The sequence below is a fragment of the Zalophus californianus genome, chromosome X, assembly GCF_009762305.2.
Source record: "Zalophus californianus isolate mZalCal1 chromosome X, mZalCal1.pri.v2, whole genome shotgun sequence".
Classification (NCBI taxonomy): Eukaryota; Metazoa; Chordata; class Mammalia; order Carnivora; family Otariidae; genus Zalophus; species Zalophus californianus.
The window spans coordinates 95866932-95884504 of NC_045612.1; the positions used below are offsets into that span (position 1 = coordinate 95866932).

The window sequence follows — 17573 nt, forward strand, 5'->3', positions numbered from 1 at the left end:
AAATGTCAACATGATTTCTTAAAGGAGCCATCTTTAAAGAGCAAAATGTTCTCATCTGTTTTCTTCCTGGGACTTAAAGACTAGGTGACACCTTATATGGTTCCCCTCACCCTCCTTTCTTCTCTCCAGGGGCAAGGGGAGTGCATTAGTAAGAACAGTGAACTTGAGATCTGTATCCTGGTGCTATTTGTATTACCAAGTCACTTAATCCCTCTGAACTTTATTTTGTTATATATTTGATGAACCTCATTACCGATTATTACAAGGCAAGAACTGCGTAAAATAGTTGTTTCCTTCCAAACCCTAGAAAGCTCTTATGGGGCGCCTGGGTGGCTCAGTTTGTTAAGCGTCTGACTCTTGATTTCGACTCAGGTCATGATCTCAGGGTTTTGAAATCGAGCCCCGCGTTGGGTTCTGCCCTGGATATGGAGCCTGCTTAAGATTCTCTCTCTGCCCCTCCTCTCTCTCTTTCCCTCTCTAAAATTAATTAATTAATTAATTAACCCTAGAAAGCTCTGATGCTTGTAGATAGGATGAAATATTTGAAGAGTCAACCAATGTGTTTTTGTTTGTGGTACCTCCTCTTTGATCCCATCCATTTGTCCATTTGGGCAGTCATGTTATTGATTCAAGGGAGATCTGACAGAGCAGAAATGCAGAGAAAAAGAAAAGAGGTGATATGTGGTTTATGAGTTTCAAAATGGACTCTTTGAAATATAACAGAGATAATAGTTTGAGAAAAAAGAAATTTTGAGTTTCAATAGCTTACGATTCCAGGCACAAACAGTAGATTTGAAAGAAATCTTGGATAGTCAGAGCCAGTTTTTTCTTCCTGCTTTCATCACCTAGCCTCCAATACTGGGAACTTAGAGCAGAAAAAGAGAAGCAAGAGAGAAGCAACAACAGAAATAGAAATTGATGGACCTTTGACACTGTACCCTGCTGTCTGCCCCCCAGGCCAACTACTGAAGGGTGGGAAGCATGATGGAAATTTCAGATGAGTCTGGGGAACCCCAGAGTTGATAACACCTGTGTGTCATTTTTAAGACAGAGCTCTAGGAGGCAACACATGTCATAGAACTCCCTGGCACTCAGCCTGAAGAAGGAAGGATAGAGAAAGACTTGCAGTATCTCTGTACCCATTATGACATGGAGAGCTGCCAAGGGTTGAGAGAGTCAAACCAAGAAACATTTCAGGTCTTGTGATCCGAGTGAAGCAAACTCCAGTGAATCGCAGACAGCCAAGGTCCAATGGGGATATAGAAGTCCCAGTGGACTCCAGTGTGGATATCTGATGATGATGTCCTGATTACCAATGCTCAGATTCCCATAGCCCTAGACATCTTCTTCACATACTCTCCAGGGCTTACCTATGACTGTGGGGAAAGGGAGAGGAGAGCCTACACTGACAAAGTAAACCCTGAAATGACTGAGGATGCCAAACATTGCAGAGATTCAGTTTCTACCATCCTGCAAAATTGGAGCAAGCAAGAAAAAAGTCTTTACCTGTTAGGACACATTTCTTACCCACATGAGTTTGAGGGCTGAGAATTTGTGTCCACTCATATTTTGTACTGAACATGAAAAACTCTTTGGGACTTGTAATCAATTCTTCATGGAATTCCTACAGATGACGCTAATCTTTCTGCTTACAGCTTCTTTGAGAATTGGAAAGAAAACTCAGAGGCTCGCACTGCTCCTCCCAGGGACAGTGTTTTCCCTTTGTGCTTGCTAACAAGACGGACAAATTCCCCCACTGGGCAACTCCTCCCAAATCCTCACCCTCTGGCCCCCTCTTCAGCATAAGTGCGAGTTTGTCTGGGGACTCACCCGTTTCTGTGGACAGTCTTGTTCGAGTACTTCTTTTTTCAAAAATCATGCCTAAGGACTTCCCTTGTAATAAGGGCAAATACTGAAAATTAAGGACAAGAATACAATTAAAATGAAAAATATTTTATATCCAATATCAAAGATTATGTTTCAAAAGTTATTCTTTACATTACCAGAAGATGTAGAATAATTAATCACTGCTTCCAAATAAGCATTCAAAATATTACTTAAAAAGTGAATTTAAAGTGGTTTTTTTTTTTTTCATGTTCTATACAAATGGAGGAAGGGAACAGGAAAACTCCTACAGCTTATTGACTTGTAATTAGAAAATATTAGTTGCTCTGGGTTCAACCTGAACACTTGTTCCAAAGTATGTTAATATTTCCAACTGGAACCATCTTTTTACCTAAATCCATGGAAACCCATATCAATATTCAATGACCTTGAAGATGCTTGGTTCAGAAGTGTTTTCTCAGTTAGAAGCAATGCTACTCTGTCACAACATGGGGCATTAAGACTCCTAAAGATGAAGCCCCAACTACACTTTCATCATACATCCTTGTGGGAGTGCAAAGACTTTTTTTCTGGAAGTCATTTGGAAACAATCTGGAGAGTTTGGGTGTGGGGTGGGGCTTTTCTTCCTTCCTCTTCTCATAGATAGACTTCCCTATAGGATGAGTTCTGGAACGAATAGATTCCTGCCAGCTAACTTTCCTTACACACAAAGTATGAAGAATAGGCCTGGGGTAGTGGGGGACCTTTTCTCCTTATTTCAGGTCTTATATGGGAATGTCAACTCATAATAGCTGGAGACACTCCTGTTTTCTAAACTTGGAGAGCTAGTGAACTAGATAAGAGAACCAAGGTTGTGTAAGACTTCCTCAACCTGAAACCAGCTCTTTAAAGTGCTTTTGAACCAGCTTGGAACATGAAAATGCTTTCACAATTAAGCAGCCTAAATGAAGCTGCTGCATTAATTAAGTGTGTTTCAAACATAAATTGCTCAAAATGCAGAATAATGCTTACAGCTAAGCACCATATCCCATCTCTTCTCCTACTTGGTTACCACTTAATTGTTTCTTTGCTAATCTAAATTATTTTTAACACTGTCACATCACTATGAATTTTTGGACATTATCCTAATGATCATATACCTGATAGTTATTCACAATTGAAATTTTTTGCCAGAAAAAAAGTATCATCCTTATTTTTAACTTGATAGAAAATGCACAGAGAAAAGAATGAAGGTATAAAAATAAAATCTTTCCAGAGAAATGGTTTCTTAGGTTCTGATCCAATTAATAATGAATTTCAACATTCCACATGAAAGAAATGCAATGACTTGTCATTGAATAATGGATTCTTATGCTTTTTATATGTCTGTACACTCAGTGATAATCAATTACCTTGACTGTGTGATTTCATTACTTAGCTACTGTTTAGGAACTTTAATATATTTTCTTTCCCCTCCTTCTTTGGAAAGCTGTCTTTAAAAAGGCTGGTTGGTAGTATCAGAAAGTAAGATGAAAATGCTACATACCTCTCCTTTCTGTTTTATCCTATTTTTTAGATCTGCCGATAGCCATAACATATACTTAATTTCTTCTCCCGTAAAGTTCTTTAGAGTGAGAAGGTCACGACCCTTCAGCTGTACTTTATTTTGTAGTGGTTGTCCACATCTACAAAAAAGAAAAAAGAAAAAGAAAGAGAAATATATATTTAAGAAAAAAAAAACCCATGACCTATGGTGATTCATTGTTTTATTTTTGAAACAAAACATAGCAAATCACATGTAGCCTCATGTGTCTCTGCAAAGTGCTAATGCATTAAAATTGATATGGCTTTGGTTTACATTTTAGATATCCAATATTTTGGATGTTGAGAGAAAAGAAACATTTGAGGAAGGAGTTGAATTCTTATTTGCTGGGCTTTGCCACTTACTAACTGTGCAACTTCAGACAAGTTACCTAATCTCTCTCTGCACCTAAATTTCTCCCTCACCTAGAAAATGAGTATAATAATCTTATAGGGTTGTGAGGATGAAATGATTTAATGCATGGAAATCAGAAAATGCCTGGCATATAACAAGCATTCGATAAATTTTAGCTCTTTTATTGATTGATTATATGATTGATTATACAAACAGAATTTATAATGTCCATACAATAGAAAACATTTTCATTCTTATTACCCTACCGCCCTTAAAATCTATTCTTGGAGATTTGTTCTTTACTTGTCCCTGGTCAAATACAATGGACCTTGTGGCTTTTCTAGTAACTTTCAGAAAATAAAATTAAAAACAATCCTCTGTGCTCACTTTATTCCTCCCCTAAGAGTCTCAGTAAAATAATGTGTAATAATAATAATGACTTTTTTTAACTTTAAGAAATGTACTGCAAGTTAACACCCTTTTTCCTTCCAGCTTATGCCCAATTCAAGCTGGCCCCCTCTAGAGGGAAGAGGGACCTTGAGCTGTTTTCTCTATTTCCCTGCCTTTAGTCCCTCCGAGTAAAGCCTAGGGAAGGCAAGGAGTTAAGGGTAAGACAAAGTCTGGTTCTGTTCTAGCAATCTAGCACTGGTATAGGTACTTGAGGCTGTCTCTCTTCTGGGGTGCTTTGGAGGGTCCTTCAGAGAACTCTGTCATCGCTGGGAATTTCTCACAGTAGTCCTTGGTGGTGGACAATTACATTTCTCGTGCCATCTGAGGGAACGCATCCAGACTCCTTTTGCAGAGATCTCCCCAACCTCCAGGAGGTCTCTTGGCCATCATGTGAAACAATACCATGCTAGGTCTCTTTCTCAGTCTGTATTGGTTCATGGGAAGCTCTTCATGCTCTTTGCTCTGACAAGAGTCAGTTTCATTCCAGTATAGACTCTCCTCTTGTTGTGCCACCAAAACAGCTAGGCACACATGAAAAAGTGCTCAACATTGCTCGGCATCAAGGAAATCCAAATCAAAACCTCAATGAGATACCACCTCACACCAGTCAGAATGGCTAAAATTAACAAGTCAGGAAATGACAGATGTTGGCGGGGATGCGGAGAAAGGGGAACCCTCCTACACTCTTGGTGGGAATGCAAGCTGGTGCAGCCACTCTGGAAAGCAGTATGGAGGTTCCTCAAAAAGTTGAAAATAGAGCTACCATACGATCCAGCAATTGCACTACTGGGTATTTACCCCAAAGATACAAATGTAGGGATCCAAAGGGGTACGTGCACCCCAATGTTTATAGCAGCAATGTCCACAATAGCCAAACTGTGGAAAGAGCCAAGATGTCCATTGACAGATGAATGGATAAAGAAGATGTGGTATATATACACGATGGAATATTATGCAGCCATCAAAAGGAATGAGATCTTGCCATTTGCAATGACATGGATGGAACCGGAGGGTGTTATGCTGAGTGAAATAAGTCAATCAGAGAAAGACATGTGTCATATGACCTCACTAATATTAGGAATTCTTAATCTCAGGAAACAAACTGAGGGTTGCTGGAGAGGTGGGGGGTGGGAGGGATGGGGTGGCTGGGTGATAGACATTGGGGAGGGTATGTGCTATGGTGAGCGCTGTGAATTGTGCAAGGCTGTTGAATCACAGATCTGTACTTCTAAAACAAATAATGCAATATATGTTAAGAAAAAAAAAAGAAGATAGCAGGAGGGGAAGAATGAAGGGGAGTAGATTGGAGGGGGAGACGAACCATGAGAGACGATGGACTCTGAAAAACAAACTGAGGGTTCTAGAGGGGAGGGGGGTGGGGGGAAGGGCTAGTCTGGTGATGGGTATTAAAGAGGGCACGTTCTGCGTGGAGCACTGGGTGTTATGCACAAACAATGATTCATGGAACACTACATCAAAAACTAATGATGTAATGTATGGTGATTAGCATAATAATAAAAAAAATTTTAAGAAAAAAAAAACAGCTAGGCAACCTGTCCTTCTTACTCTAGATTTCCCAGGTATAGGCCTGGATTTGGTGTATGGTGTCCTCAAGCTGTCCTATTAAAGATATCGATGCCATTGGAGCCACTTTCCCTAGGCTTGAGGTGAGGGGAGAGTACCTCTCCCTGTCATACACAGTGGTAACACTTTAAAAGTCCTCTTCTAATCTACAACCCATCTCTTAGTTTCTGCAGTCCACTTTAGAAGCTGGAAGTGGTCACCAGTGGGTTGCAAAACTAATTCTTATGTATCTCCTTTGTTCCTTTTTAAGTGGCATAGCATCTCACTTTGGAATGAGGGAAGAGTAACACCTATTGGGCCTGCACAGAAACTGAGATGGAAAGAGTCCCATTTTAACATTTGGTTACATTGTGATGACAATAATTATTATTTGGGGTAATCAGTATCTAAAATTGAAAATGTTTATTCTTTCATTTTCCCAGTGTTATCTCTATTTAACAATAATTATATTGTATACAATTAGAAATTATGAATAATAAAGGGCAAATTGTGGTTCACCACAGGCACTAAACATTAATTTTACTAGAAGTAAAACAACTGTCACAAAATGATCATGCTTGAATTTCAGCCTAACAAAAGAGCTTGGACTACTTGAGATGAAGAGTAAATTCTTTGGTGAGATTTATGTATATCTTGCAATGATGACAAGAGGATAGGTAGGAAAATCACAAATTCACTCAATTTGTTTTTCCAATGCATGATGTCAAATAACTTAGATAAAGGAATATTTCACTAAACATCCAACTTTCTGGCAGAGTTGATTGGTTCATTTAGTCTTTGATACATGAACAGATTTTTTTCAGTTGACTTTTTGTGACATTAAGCCCTTCAGAGATTCTAGTTAGTAAACAAAGGAACTTCCATAAAGATCGAGGGTTTATGAGTTAGTTGATTAATGGTTGACATATTGATTTAATATAAGATACTAATGACAGGGGCGCCTGGGTGGCTCAGTTGGTTAAGTGGCTGCCTTCAGCTCAGGTCATGATCTTGGGGTCCTGGGATCAAGCCCCCTGTCAGGCACCCTGCTCAGTGGGGAGTCTGCTTCTCTCTCTCCCTCTGGCCCTCTCCCCTGCTCGCACTCTCACTTCCTCTCTCTCTTTCACGTGAATAAATAAAATATCTTTCAAGAAAAGATACTAATGATATTCAATTCCAATAGAAATTAGTGTTTTCAGCTAATATGTGGATCAAAATTTTGGTCAACATACCTGTTTCAAAGATGTACCATAGCCTTCAACTTTTATTTTTTTATTATTTTTAAAGTTTTTATTTAAATTTTTATTGACATACAGTGCAATATTGGTTTTAGAAATAGAATTCAGTGATTCATCACTTAAAACTTTTTTTTAAAGATTTTATTTATTTATTTGACAGAGAGAGAGAAAGAGAAAGCACAAGCAGGGGGAGTGGCAGGCAGAGGGAGAGGGAGAAGCAGACTCGCTGCTGAGCAGGGAGCCCGACTTGGGGCTGGATCTCAGGACCCTGGGATCATGACCTGATTCGAAGGCAGATGCCTAACCGACTGAGCCACCCAGGTGCCCCCATCACTTACAACTTTTTAAAAATATGTCATTCATCTACTCTCTAAATGGAAATTTCTTTAAAGCAGTGGTCCACAATTTATTTTTATTACAGACCCCTAACATTAAAACATTTTGGACATGGATCTACAATGTATGTTTACTTATTTATATAATATATGTGTTACTACCCTAATAGACTGTGTACAAAACAAAACATTAGAAAATATAAAAGTTTAGACTGAGAAGAACCAAATATTTAAAAAATAAATTTGTAAATATACAAAAATATTTTGCTGGCTAAACAAGTTTCTGGAATAGACTTTCATTTTCTTCCTTCCACTTGAACCCTAGGAAAAATCTTACAAAACTGTGTCCGAGATTTGTATAATACTCTTCAGAAATTTGATAATTTAAAGACATGACATTTAGGCAGAAAATGTATTTTTACATATGTACTTTGGTTATGTGTTTGGTTCTGATAATGGTTAATTAGTGATAACATTAAGCAACACTTGGAATAAACAAGTACTGATATTGTAGAGAAGTAAACCCTTAGACTGATATTCTTGCATTTTTTACAGTCAACTGAATTTGGGGATCTGTAAACAGGTTTAACATATCTGAGTTGAAGTGGAGGCATGGCAGCTTAAACTTTCCCAATTCACATTTAGGGCATCTTTGCAAATAATTTTCTTTTTCTGGAATAAGGTCCAAGTAAGATAAAATCACAGGGGATAAACTCTCTTGACTCTGTATCTCAAATAAAACATTAATATTCTATGGCTTAAGACTTCCTCCAGTATTATTTTTAAAAGGGAAAAAGCTTTGCTGGAAAACCCTGCTCCCCAGGATTTGAGAAATTTTTTTATTATGTTCAATTAGCCAACATATAATATTTGTGAAACATCACTATGGTTGTTGAACTCCCATCGGCAACAGGAGAAACCACTCATATGCTAATTTTGAGGAATTATTTTTTGCTGAGAGCTCAAGCTCATTCTCCTAGCAATTTTGGAGCCCAGAAAAGCAGAGTCATCAGGGCAACACTTAAGGGATTCAGTATCCTCCCACACTCTCAGCCCTTGCAGGGTTGTGTTGTATCTACTTCCTTCTAAACACAGGACTACAAGTTTCATTCAAGAGAATAGCATAGATCTTGGAATTGTGGTGGTGGTGGTGGTGTTGAATCTCAGAGAAAAAGAAAGGATGCATGGAACTTAATTTTTCTCCCCCTTCCCATGAGAGAAAGCAGGAAAATAATGGTGAAAGAGGAGACCCAACATCATCTTCAGCTACTTCAAAAAAGCTCCAACTTCCAGCTCTTATAAGCAGGAGACAGATTGGGAGAAGTAAAAGGTCTCTGGGTGTTTCTCAGATTTGTCCTTTTACTCCAAGAAGTTGGGATTAGGGTTGGGTTTAGGGTTGGGTTAATGTTGTGCTGCTGGGATTGCACTGTGAGATGATGTTCTTGTTATTTCTCCATCGACAGATTCAAGTTTAAAGATAAAAGGAAGATACATCCTGCTTGAATCTTCCCATTTTGTCCAGACCTTCCATTTTAAAATTTATATAGCAAGAGAAACCTTATTTCAAATTATTTCTTTCAGACCACGAATCATCAGAAGAATACCTCTTTGTGACTCCAATCTTCATAGGGCAGGTACTGATAATATCGCCTTCACTCTTGCCCTGGGATTGCACCTCTAATAAGTATTAGCAGATAAGCTTTTTCTTTTCTTTTCTTTTCCTTTTTAAATACAGATCATTCTGGCTTTGCATGGTAGTGTGGGACTGTAAATGACCATTATATCCACAACCGTGCAGAGCAACCTTAATAATAAGTTGGAAAAAAATCACAATTGTTCCGTGACTTTTAATTTTTTGTCAAGACATGAAACACTCTCATATTTTCAGTTATAAATGTGTAGGGAAATGAAAAAAATAGTAAAACAAATATATTTATTACACTGTAATTTAAAACGTTAGAAATATTGAGACTTAGAGTGTTTTATTTTTTGTAAAAACTGTCAAGAGTAGTTTGAACCGTGCATGCTGTCTTCTTATTATAGAGCATATGTTACAGAGCAAACATCTTGTCTATGCTTTGGTGAATTGCCATACTTTCTAAATTTGGATCAACTTCCAACATTTTATCCTTTGCACTTTCAATATGTAAAATATCTCTGATAATTCCTTGAATGTCTAAGTGTTTTGCTGGTGTCACTTCCTCTGGAACATCTTTATACTTTATGTCACAACCATTCTCCTCATTTATGTCGGTAAGTTTGTCTTCACTCAATTCCTCTGACTGCATAGCTAGAGCCTCTCAAACAGTAGCAGGGTCAACAATCCCACCATCAGCTATTTCTTCTATAAATGCATTCCCATTTGATTCAAATGTAACTGCCAGTGTTATTTTTTATTTCTCTGCTGCACTTTGGTCTCTTTCAGACAATTCCTCCTTTCAGTTATTCATTTTTATAAAATGGCACATCAGTTTGTCACTGGGGAAAAAAGCAGCACAACTATACTCCTTGCTGTTTACGTAAACTGAATAACAGATGCACAGTGAGCAATCACCGAAACTTGATGTGATTGGTCACTGATCATGATGTGCAGCTGTTATTTACATAGTGATTTACATAGTGATTTGTATACAAAAGTGCCAACAATGAGGCTTTTACTTTATGCAACTACTCACAATTAATATACTATGGCAGCTGAAACTTGAACTGTGTACTTGAAAGACTGGTGTTATTTGACTCAACTGCACTAATTGAAATTCCTGCATGTTGGGACCTTGCAAAGGAAGGACTGCCTGTGCTCCAAATGCTTTCTCATTGTAGGACTCTTTCACATACCATTCTTTCTGTCCAGAACACTATTCCCTCAGCTCTCAGTGCTGGCTCCTTCTCATTCTTAGGCTTAAATACCACCTCCTGGGAGATTCCTTCCCTGACTGTACTAAGTAGTTTCTGTTTTGCCTTCATTTTGTTCATGATATTTACCACAATTCTTAAATATATATTTATGTGTCCATTTGTATTACTTACGTTTTACCTTCCCCTTGAACTATATGGTCCATGATGGCAGGGATCCTGCCTGTTTTATTTATTAATATATACACAGTCCTTATTGTTATGTCGGATATAGTGGGTATTCAATAAATATTTCTTAGGTAAAAGGATGAATGAATGATATTATATCTCTGGGAAGAAGTAGAACAATTTGTATATGAATGAATTCAGCAGATTTCTGAGAATGAATTTAGAGAGGTTTGCCATGATGGATTTTCAATATCCTGATCAAACTCTGATGACAAAAAAAAAAAAAAGATACCAAGAGCTCCCAAAACAGAATTAATGTTAAGGGAAAAGCAAGTATGGGCTGTGGCCCAGGCTGAACACAAAGCTTGAGAGTCATGGAGGAAAACTGACTGTGGCCTAGTGTGTTGGTAAAGTTGAAATTCCCCAGGGCTCAACTATTCTCGGATAGTATTTACACTCCTGGGAACAATAGTTGGACATATGCTCGTGAAACAAGACCAGTATAACCTTGGATCTCAGGCACAGCAGTCTGAGTCAAGTGCAAAAACCTGGAAAACTGGTGAGAGGACCTGGTGGGACTTTTGCCCATAGCACCATGAGAGCCAAATCCAAAGTACAGTAACAGTGAACTATACCAATACTTTGGTTCCCTCTCTCCACGAGCCCCTCTTGTACAGAATAAGTCCCCAGGGTACTTGGGGACAAAAAGGGTAGAGAGGTAGATTCTGGAAATTTTTTAATTGCATCTCAATCAGTGAAGGGGATTCATACCATTGAAAAATCATTAGAGGAGTTACCACCTTTCTCGATTCTATTCAGGAGGTGGGGCAGGAAATGTTTGCATAGGAAAAATAGCTGTTTTTCATAGATATCAAGAACTAACCAGGAAAATTTATCACTGGAAGGAAAGCAAACACAATGGTTCAAGTTTAAGTTCCTATCCTGTTTACTGTCTCCTCATAGACCTCCTCTTGGCTCTGAAATGGAGCTGCCACACCTCTTTCCTAAGCTATTTAAAAATTTGAGAAAAGTAGAAGAGTTCCACAATTGTACCATGTTGAAATGGCTCTGTCACAGGCCCCCTTTTTTTCTGGTCTGTATCAAGCATTTCTTGCTTTCTGGTGATAAATCGATAACTCAAATGAGCCAGCTAAAGCCACTGGCATAAATGGCTTCTAAGTTCTTATAGAGACCCCATGCCTCAGTTGGAAGCAGCCTACTCTGGTTCTGGAGCACCTGAACCAGGGCCAGAATTACTATTTTAGTGTTCCCATAAAATCCTTGGTTTTCTTATACTTCAGTGTGTCTCCTTGGTAAACCAGACCTAAACCACATTATCATTTTTCAGCCAACACACAATAGGGAGGATACAATATTGGAGAGAACAATGGGAACCATGTACAGATTTTCTGTCAAAACTGTCATTGCAGTCTGGCTAAAGTCAGAGCTTTTGAAAAAAGCAAGACTAGTTCCTTACATTAATTTTATCCCTTGAAAAAATAATTACATAGATTTCTCAACCCCAAATCACTGAATGCTAAGAAGTTAAGCCAAGGTAATAGTAGACCTTTGTGTTAGCTTTACCCAAATATCTTCCTAGCTAGAAAATGGAAGCATATTCTGTATTGGCAGAATAAAACCTTTCATTGCAAGAGTTTGTGTTTTCCAACTCTGGTAAATTGTTTGGAGCACAGGAGGAGATCTGGATGTGTTCCCTTGTATAATTGTATTTTGTTGGAAGAGAAAGTGCTTGATTCGAGTAAAATGTGGTCAATCAGAAACAGACTTTGCCAGAATAGGAAAAAATTCAGTGTTAAATGGTATTTTGATCCCCATGGAAAATTCGAGATGAAGACTTTATCTTCTGGAGGCATAAGAGGGAGACAGTGGGACTTATGGCTGAGATTTTTGTCTTTCTTTAATGTTGCAGATTGATGCAACCATTAAAGCACATTTTCTTGGTGTTTTCTTTTTTCCTTTACTGAGATATTTTGGCTGCATTTTTAAAAAGGAGATTGTGCAAGGGTAGAATGGCCAACTTGATCAGTTTGAAAAGATCAAAGTAATCAAAGCAACGGAGAAAAAGAGCAGTGGTTTTAATTACTCCAATTCTAGTCCTAGTTCAACTATGACCTTGCAAAGATCGTTTTCCATCTTTGGCCCCAATTCCTCATCTGAAAAATTAAGAAAACTCAAAATCAGTGATCCATCTTGTCTTCGTCTTCCACAGCATCCATGAAGTTTATAAACACAAGACTTCCCGTGGGTCATACTGGAGCCATCTGAATTCTCAGTGACCTGCCTTTAATTTCATCCCTTTCTTGCCATCTCAAGAAGTCATACTGCAATGCATGCAAGGGAGAGTGACTTTATTTTCACAAAACCCTTGAATCTCATTCTATACTGATTTGAAAAAATAAAGCACTAATTATCTCCAAATTTCTTTACTTCATTAACAACAATAACAATAGTCTGTTACTAAAAATTGACCTGCAACCTTTCTCACTGTTGCCGCATGCTCTTATGTGGTCTAAGTCACTGTTGTAACTGGGTGACTCGGTGGTTTCTAAGAAACCTGAGATCGTCAACCTTCTAAAATGGCACGACTTCCCATCATCTGAAAATTGAAGAGGGTTAGCTTTGTGCAGATACTATTAAAGGGCTGGAACCCCGAGACTGTTGAAAATCTGTATCTGTTTCTACTTCTTCTATCTCAGTTAAATCACTAAATTACTAAAAATAACAAACTAGAAATAGACTCAAATTTTACTGTTGGCCAAGGGAAACATCATGACCCGGTTCCATGCCTGATCTCAGACCTTGTCTAGTTTTCTGAAGTCAGGAAATATGTTTTTAAAAAGGCATTCATTTTCAGCTATGACAGAAGATGTGAATAATCAAAGAGGATTATTTTCTCTCCTCTAGGCAAGAGCATGGATGGCCTATAATTGCTTCATCTATGTATCCACGTGCATAGACATAGTATGTGTGTGGGATGAAGGGAGCATAATGAGTTATGTAAGCCCTTAAGAGAGGTCTGGAATGAAATACCTGAAAATGAGTCACCTCCACCCCAATCCATAACCTCCACAAAATTGGGTGGCTTAGCTCAATATTCTCTGAAGAAATTTCTATTTGTGAGATGAAATTGAACTGCACTTACAAATTGGTCTTCTCTGATAAAGAAAGATTTTTTTAGTGGTTTCTTTAAAAGCTATAAGTGGTTTCCCTAATAGGCAACAAATCATGGGACACTGTCTATTATCCAAACACCGCCAGGCTCTAGAGCCTTGTTTGTGAGATGAAAAACCTATGGATTGGGTGTTTTCGGCAGTCTTGGTGTCTGAGCCTATTGATTTTGGAGAAAAAAAGAAATAATAATTGACTAAAAATGATTGATTTGGGAGCCTGCCTGAATGGCTTCAGCCTCACTTAAGCTGTTATTTTTATCCTGTCCATGGCGATATGGCTGCTCACTTCAAAACTGTGCAGTCTCTATTTTGTGGCATTGCCACAACCTAACCACACATTTCTTATTATGCGCTAGTGTTAAGATCACGTGGTATGTTCTGTAGCGAGGTCTCTCCACCTTTCCCAAGAGATATGGGGGAAATAAAGAGCTTGAATCTCTGTGGAAGGCTGAAAATCAAAGTAAAATACAATACAGGCAGAGTGACAAGGAGCTTTTCTCTGTTGTTGGAGGTCATCAAAAGCCAGAGGTCTTACTGGAGATCAGCAATTCTGAGTTCATCTGGCTGGCAGGTAGCACAGCTAACTAAAATAGTTGGAAAAAAATACCCATGCCACATGAGAACGATACCATTTCAACATTATCCCATTTTCACAAGAGGCTTATGCTCTTAAGTTTCTAATGACATGGGTGATTCGAGGCTTTCATATTTTCAAATAGCAGATATAGATTCAGGCTGATTTAGCCATGCTTTTGCCTCAGCCCCCATTCGCTGTGAGAGATGGCTAGCCAAGACTCTGTGAATTACAGTCTGGCTATTGGATAGAGACGATAGAATAGTAGTAAATACCAAAGAAGCCCAAATATTTGGAAGTGGTTTTACTTGCAAAAATTGAACTTGTTGTCATTATTTTAAAAATCAATCATCACTGTAATTTTCAAAGAAGAGTATAAGTTTAAGCTCCAAGCTTTGGTTATTCATTCAGTTGATTATTTTCAGCTCAGTGATGATTCTTTGTTAAAGACCTGGGAATAAAATTTCATCATACTTTTATCTGATGTACCTCAGTAGGATGGAATAATAAAATAATGAACATTCGTCTGTCACTTTACAGTGTTCACACACATTATCTGATTATCAGTAGACTGTGACTTCGTGTGTCTGGTATGAAAGACCTTCCTAACCTTCTTTGCCACTGTATCTCCAAACCTTGCAGAGAGTGTGGCACAAAGTAGGTGCTCAATAAGTATTTATTAAATGAATCGTTGAACGACCTTGTGATGTAAGCAGAGCAGATACTACTCTTTTTCCCATTTTATAGGTGAAGCAACATTACAGAAAAGTTTAGTGACTTGCTCAAGGTCAATATAGCCAGCAAGCGGTGGTGCCAGGCTTTGAATCTAGTTTAGACTCCAAAACCTGAGCTTTCCTCCACATCCTTAGGTTATGTGGTCTAACTCTAGTACTAATCAGTAAACGCCATAATCTGTCTGGGCCTCACTGACTTTATCTGCAAAATAAGAGAAGGCTAATATTCTGTGGCTCTGCGATCCCATCTAGGTCTAATACTACAGGCTTAATTTACAGTATCATTTACAATGTCATCTGGCTTCCGAGAGTCTTCTCTTCACCAAAGAAATGATGCTCGTGGTAGAGTCCAGAGAACACAAAGCTGCCAGGTGGCCCCAGAGGAGGTACTTGGGGCCACTGTCACAGGTCTGCTTCCTAACAGTGGGAGAGAACTTCCAGACTAGAAGCTTCTCCCTTTAGGAAGTCAGTGGGGTTGTTTTGAGGTTGGTTGTAAAGAATCTCTGGGAAAATTGTATGTGATTGTTAACGTGCCATTACTCCAGAAGCTTTCTAGCAATGATGTGCACATTTCGTGGCCTGCCTTCCTTCCTTGGTTAACTTATTTTCCCTGTCCCCTTCCCCACAGACACACTCCACACCACCTTCCACTGCACGTTCAGTAGCTGTAAGCAGAATGTCGCTTTTATAATGAATTCATTGGAAACAGCCTACATTCATATGCTACCAAGAATTTCAGGGACAGATTTCAAATATGGATTTTATTAAAAAAAAAAAGTCATTAGCCTCATCACACCTAAGACTCCTTTGCAGCAGCTTTGTAAATATTTATCCAATTGTTATTTGGAGTCTGGTTTTTTATTTTATAAAGAACTGATTAATCCCCACTCCCTAGAATGATAATTTTCCAGCAAACCCAAATACAAACTGAAGGCCCTGTGTAAATTAGTTCTAATTTTCTTCAGCCAGTAGCCCGCTTAAAATGTACACAAATGGGAGATGTCCAGAACATTTAGTCTGTTTTACCTGCCGAGGTTAACGTTCCCCCCCCCGCGCGGCGCCCCACAAACAGCCTGCCATGAAATCTGATTACAGAGGACTGAGAAATGAAAGCTCAGCTGGAATTAGAGACAGCTGTCTCAAATAAGGGTGGAACCCGGCACTACACCCTGCAGAAAGAGGCCTTTTCAGGCTGCACTCCTTTGCAGAATAGAACTTCAGTTATCACCATGGTTCCTAAGTCAGACTCAAATCTCTGGCCATCACTTACCGAAAATTTCGAACCATGAAACTGTGACCATTTCTAAGAGCTGCATTGTTCAACAGGATCCTCAAGTTAAACAGCATCTTCTTTTGATAATGTAAAAGATGATTCTATGCTCCTGAAAAAGCCTCACCAAGGCAGACAGTGGGGTCCACCTAAAAGCTAAGAACGATTTCAATTGTGGTGAGAGAGCAAAGGTAATATCACCCTTCAACTATCTAATCAAATTCCCCTGGTTAGCGATACTGCAGGGCAGGGTACAGGAACACCTGAACTTTAAGCCAAGCTCCACCACTGTGTGTGTGTGTGTGTGTGTGTGTGTGTGTGTGTGTGTGTGTGTGTGTGTGTGTGTGTGTGTGTGTGTGTGTGTGTGTGTGTGTGTGTGTGTGTGTGTGTGTGTGTGTGTGTGTGTGTGTGTGTGTGTGTGTGTGTGTGTGTGTTTGGAAGGAATCCTGATTCTTTTGGTGCCCAGACTCCTCATTTTTCATAATATATTTATGCTGTCACATGCTTGTATGAAGTCAATTGACAAGTACTCATTGAGCATATAATATATGCAGGGCATTGCAGTACTAGCTTCTGTGAAGATACACAGAAATAACCCTTTCAGAAAATGTGAATCATTAGTGCAAAACACCAGAGGTAGACATGACAGCCCTGAGTATTTCCAGTGATATTACTTTTGTAACTCTAAGTCTCAGCTTTCCCACAAAAACAAATAGAAAGAAGTGCCCTGGAGCTATTCTTTGGTGGCAAGAAGCTGGAGTGGGGCTAGAGGTCTAATAAAAAGATCTCAGTCCTGTAGCTCCCATTGTGCCTCACACATAGCAGGTCTTCAGTAAGCAAGTAGTTGCCTATTAATTCTTGCAGGAACCCACAATCAGTAGACGTGCGGATGGAGTACCATATGTTCCTCCTCCCCTGGTAGCCTCTCCAAATCACTAAGGGGTCATCCAACACTTTACATTCATTCATTCATCCACAGTTGTAAGTCAGATATTATTCAAAATCTGTTCTGTGTCAGATACTGGACTAGGCTGGAATTTCAGTGAAGGAAGATGATCTCACTCTCACAGAGTTTACAGTTCAGTAAGGGTGATATGATTTGTAAATAAATATCCATAATACAGACCTATAGGAGAGGTCCAGATAAAGTGCTGCTATATCACAGGGAAGAGAAAGTACTCTAAGCTGGGAAGGGTGGGAGGCAGGGAAAGAGCGAAAGGGGTGGGGGCTGCCTCTTCTGATCAATTTATACAACTTTAGCAAACTCAGGTAAGCACATGCTAGAAGTTTACGCAATGCAAAAAAAAAAGAGAGAGAAAAAGGTGTTATTTAAAAATCAATAATGGCCACTACAAGGGCAGGGATGGTTGTGATGTCATAATTAATATCAGCAGGGAAATAAATCTTGATACTATTCCCTTCTACTTACAAAGAATG

The 17573-nt window shown here is 38.9% G+C and overlaps 1 protein-coding gene across 2 annotated transcripts in view; it reads right to left on the reverse strand.

Annotated features, from left to right (window-relative positions):
* The window catches only part of OTC (ornithine carbamoyltransferase), a 62024-nt gene extending 45661 nt beyond the window's left edge, over positions 1-16363 (reverse strand). The window contains exons 1-3 of one of the 2 annotated variants that reach the window (XR_003522618.2): positions 16137-16213; positions 3371-3509; positions 1831-1912 (exon numbers count right to left, since the gene is read on the reverse strand). Coding sequence is in view for 1 of the 2 variants with exons in the window: in XM_027608396.2 (XP_027464197.1) it covers positions 1831-1912; positions 3371-3509; positions 16137-16213 (298 nt within the window). In the remaining variant the exon portion in view is untranslated. Of the gene's footprint in view, positions 1-1830; positions 1913-3370; positions 3510-16136 lie in introns of both variants that reach the window. The other variant, XM_027608396.2, reaches the window with a different exon arrangement.
* Between the last annotated feature and the right edge of the window lie 1210 nt (positions 16364-17573).